The sequence below is a fragment of the Chrysochloris asiatica genome, unplaced genomic scaffold (genome assembly GCF_000296735.1).
Source record: "Chrysochloris asiatica unplaced genomic scaffold, ChrAsi1.0 scaffold00040, whole genome shotgun sequence".
Lineage (NCBI taxonomy): Eukaryota > Metazoa > Chordata > Mammalia > Afrosoricida > Chrysochloridae > Chrysochloris > Chrysochloris asiatica.
The window spans coordinates 15,031,258-15,035,293 of NW_006408558.1; the positions used below are offsets into that span (position 1 = coordinate 15,031,258).

The following is a 4,036-nucleotide window of genomic DNA, read 5'->3' on the forward strand; positions in this document are numbered from 1 at the left end:
GATGGGCAACATCGCAAGCACTCCACATGTTTCAAGACAAACAGATGAGTACAGGTGGGTTTTCCCCCTTTGGAGAAATACCTCTTGGTTTTTTTTTCCTTGGTGTCTGAGGAAGCTCAGCTAGTGGGTTCGTACAATCACTGCCAATTTAGATCGCTCATCATTTAGGGGGACTTGTGCTTCTAACTTTTTAAAAGGATAATTGCCCCACCCACAGTGACACTGCTGTAAGTAAAAATATATAGAAGAGGTACCAAAATAGAAGGCTTTGGTAATAAAAATCTTTGGTAGGAACAGTATTTCAAATTCCTCTCAGTGATATTTGGTTAACTAATAAACTCCTTCCACCTTTAAGCTATATATATAAAAAAAACCCCAAACAACCCCCCAAACCAAACCCTCAACACCCCCACAACATTGATTTAAAAAAAAAGAAATCAATAAATATCTAATGCTGTGAAATACTCCCGCCCCCGCCCACCTCCTCAACCCTGGGTGTCTTAAGACTGCTTGAAATCCTTAAGTCATCTTTGGAAATGTCACCAAAACCTCGATTGCTGCATTTTCCTGTCAACCTGTCTGATCACACAGCGACCATGAATAGTTCTAAGGTTTGGTCAGTGCTGGGGTTGGTGGGTGGGAGGCATGGGGATACCAAGGGTGCAGGTGACCCTCTTAATAATGAACCCCAGTAGCCCCCCAAGAACTGCTGTGCCTTCTGTTGGACAGGACAAGGATACTTTTGTCTCTGAACCTGGGTCTCAGCTTCTGAACTTCTGGGAAGGGAAAGTTCACTAAAAGTCTGAAATTTCCAGACAGAGAGGCAGACACCAGCTTCATTTATTCCTCATCAGTTCCTCCTTTTGCCTTCAAATGTACCGCCTGATCTTGCTGAGTGCCTTGATATCCCACCTGGTTTCTATTTGGGGGCATCAGGAGGATCAGTCAATGATTTCAATGCAGAGGAGACACCCTGCCCCCCATTTTCTAAGAATTGTTTCTGCAAAGCGCCCATGTCCACGAAGCCTTATCAGCCTGCCACAGGTCAGCAAGTCTTATCACCTTGAACATTAATGATAAACTCCCTGTGTAATGGTTTTGTGCAAAAAACAAGGAAAAAAAAAGAAAAGGAACAATTAAAAAAAAAAAACAGACAAGAGAAATGTCATCCTATTGGAAAGAGGTCCCTCTCCATGTGTTTAGCAAACACCGGCTTGGCCCTGAGAAGGGTGCCCGGCTGGCCTGGCCGCTGGCCGGCAGCTACAGGGCGCCCCCGTGGTAGGCAGGGCTGTCCGGGCTGGCTTTGGGGGTGTGGTTATTACACAGCTCCTCCCTCTTGCGGTCCTTCTCCATCCACGTGTCCAGCAGTTGCTGCTTGTCCTGTTCTTCTCTCATAAACAACTCTACCATGAGCACCTTCTCCTTGTGGATTTGCAGGCTGATGTCCTTAGGGATGTCCGGGATGACCCAGTCCACGAAGTCGCTCATGAACATCACCAGGTTCTGTAATGAAGAGTTGACTTGTGGGGGCTGGGAAGGGGGAAAGACGTAGAGCATCCTCCCTGCATGCCACCTGGCAGCGCTGCCCCGCCGTCCCCTAGCCCTACGCTCTAGGAAGATCCACGTCGCCTCTCTGGGCCCTGGTTTCCCCAAAAGTCTAACCAACCATTGCTATCCCCTTGTGGACTCTGACTCAGGGCACCCTCGTGTATGCCTGAGTACAACTCAGCTCAGTGGCTGATTTTTTCTGAAGTCGATCTCCAGGTCTTTACTCTGAGGTGCCTTTGGACAGACTCAAACCTCCAACCACTTAGTTAGCCGCCAAGTGTGCTGACCATTTGTACCATCAGGACTCCACAGATAGCCATACTCCTACCGAGTGAACGTTGACTCATGTGCCCCCAGGTGTGTCAGAGTAGAACTTTCCATAGCACTTTCAATGACTGTTTTTTTTTTTTTTTCCTCTCTCAGAATTAGATTGCCAGACCTTTCTTCTGAATCATCTGTAGGTGAACTTGAACCTCCAACCTTTGGATGAGCAGCCAAGCGCATTAACTGTAATCACTCAGGGACTCCAGAAGGTCTAAGAGAGCCGTGAAACACCCAGTTAACCTTCTGGGAACCTGTGCTGAGTTTCTTGGAAGAATAGTTCCGCCACTGAGTCAATTCCGACTCATAGTGACCCCACGTGTGCAGAGCAGAAATGTGCTCCCTAGGGGTCTCAAGGTGGCCAGCCCTTTCTTCCAAGGTACCTCGGGGTGGGGTGGGGGGGTGGGGGGTGGGTTTGAAACCACCAACCTTTTGGCTATTAGTCGAGAATTTTACCATGCCACCTAGGGATTCTCTTGGCGGAATCTGAACCCTATAAAAAGGGAAATTCTCTGAGTAATTTTGAACTCTCTGCCTGTGAGACTTAGGAAATGATTGGATTTCCTGACAACAGCGATTATGAAGGCTCCACAGGAGATACTGAAAATGTGGACAACACCCAGATGGGTGGAATGTAATTCGGATCATTCAGCAGCCCCTCTGCCCCTTCCAGTGAAAACCCCACTGCCTCCCTGGAGAAATTTCTGGCGGGTAAAATGCAAGCTAAGTGGACTGCTAACTGAACACCCTGAACCACGCTGCTCTGCGGAAACCCATGCATTGAGGCATTCCAGCAATGTCAGCTGAGGCAGCGCCTGTGTTGTGACCTCATTATAAAGTCCTGGCGATCTGCTTCTGAAAACTCAGCCACTGAAAACCCTGTGGGGCACAGTTCTACTCTGACACTCATGGGTTGCCATGAGATGGAGTCGACTGGGTTTTCGGACCTCCCTGAATGAGTCCAGCTCCCCTTCCTCAGCCTCGACCCCCCAATGCCTTTCCTTGCCCCCTTTCCTCCCATACAGGGCCAGGGTCAGCCCACGCTTCTCAGGAACCCAGAGCAAGTTCTCCAGGCCCACCCTCCCGTTCTGCTCAGGCTGGGGATTGCATTCTGAGCAGCTTTGTCATGTCCAATAAACAAAGCAAGCAGGGACTGACTTGTGTTCATCTGCTAATCTACAGTGAATAGTTTCATATGTTTTCACCCCATCAAAGATTCCGCATCTAGGTCTGACTGGCCCATGTCTCTCTGCCAAACCCATTCCTACAAAATCAATCAATCAAAGCCTCTTTTCAAATGGGCAACCCTGGACAGGGATGGAGGAGCCAGTGGGCAAGGTAAACACAAGCTTACTCGTGCTTACTCATCTGTAGTGAAACCTGTGGTGAAGATTACTTGATAGAGGGTACCCATGAGCTCGGGCTCCTCTTGCTGACTGGGTCCTCCGCACTGCCCCCCTCTCTCAATCCTGACCCAGCTCTGGACCCAGAGCTCCCTCCAGACCCCGCCTCCCCGCTGCACCTGAAAGACGATGACGAAGGCCAGCCTGGCCGCAAGCACTGCCCAGAAGTCCTTGGAGATGTCGTACTTGTGGTTGGACCACGGGGGTTCTCGGTAATCTTTGTACCTGCAAGAGAGGCCAGGAGCTGAGGCCGGACCTTCCAAGGAAGGCCAGGGGTCCTTGGCCAGCAGCCTGTGCCACAAGGTTGGTGTTGCGAATCTACCCAGAGGTAAAGTGGAAGAAATGCCTGACAATTGGCCCTGGAGTAAGACCCGCCTCCAGGCAGCTGATACCATTGGATACGTTTCTCCATGTGTGCTGGGGTTCAGGAGCATCATACACTGGGCCCGAGCTCAGAAACTTTATGCAAGACACAGACACCAGGGAGTGTCCCCTTGGTGCCGAGCAGAGACCCACAGAGGCAAGCGCTGTGGCCATCTGGTCACGACGGGCACGCTGAATGCTCTAAAGTCATGGAGTCATACATGGCAGTCCCAACAGCCAAGAGGTGGGAACTGTCACATGTCTGTTAGTGGAGGGGCGGGTAATACAGTGTGGTCCCTCCATCCAAGGGGAATATCCCTCAGCCAGAAAGAGGGTCGGAATCTCCATCCATATTACCACATGGATAAGCTGAGTGAAATACGTCAGACACGAAAGATCTC

General features: G+C 50.1%; 1 protein-coding gene across 2 annotated transcripts in view; it reads right to left on the reverse strand.

Annotated features, from left to right (window-relative positions):
* Nucleotides 1-1,226: 1,226 nt before the first annotated feature.
* ANO1 (anoctamin 1, calcium activated chloride channel) overlaps nucleotides 1,227-4,036 on the reverse strand; it is a 109,656-nt gene continuing 106,846 nt past the window's right edge. For both annotated transcript variants that reach the window (XM_006860820.1, XM_006860821.1), the window contains 2 exons: nucleotides 3,392-3,497; nucleotides 1,227-1,503 (listed from right to left, as the gene is read on the reverse strand). In XM_006860820.1, coding sequence (XP_006860882.1) covers nucleotides 1,261-1,503; nucleotides 3,392-3,497 — 349 coding nt within the window. In that variant the 3' untranslated portion in view covers nucleotides 1,227-1,260. The remainder of the gene's footprint in view (nucleotides 1,504-3,391; nucleotides 3,498-4,036) is intronic.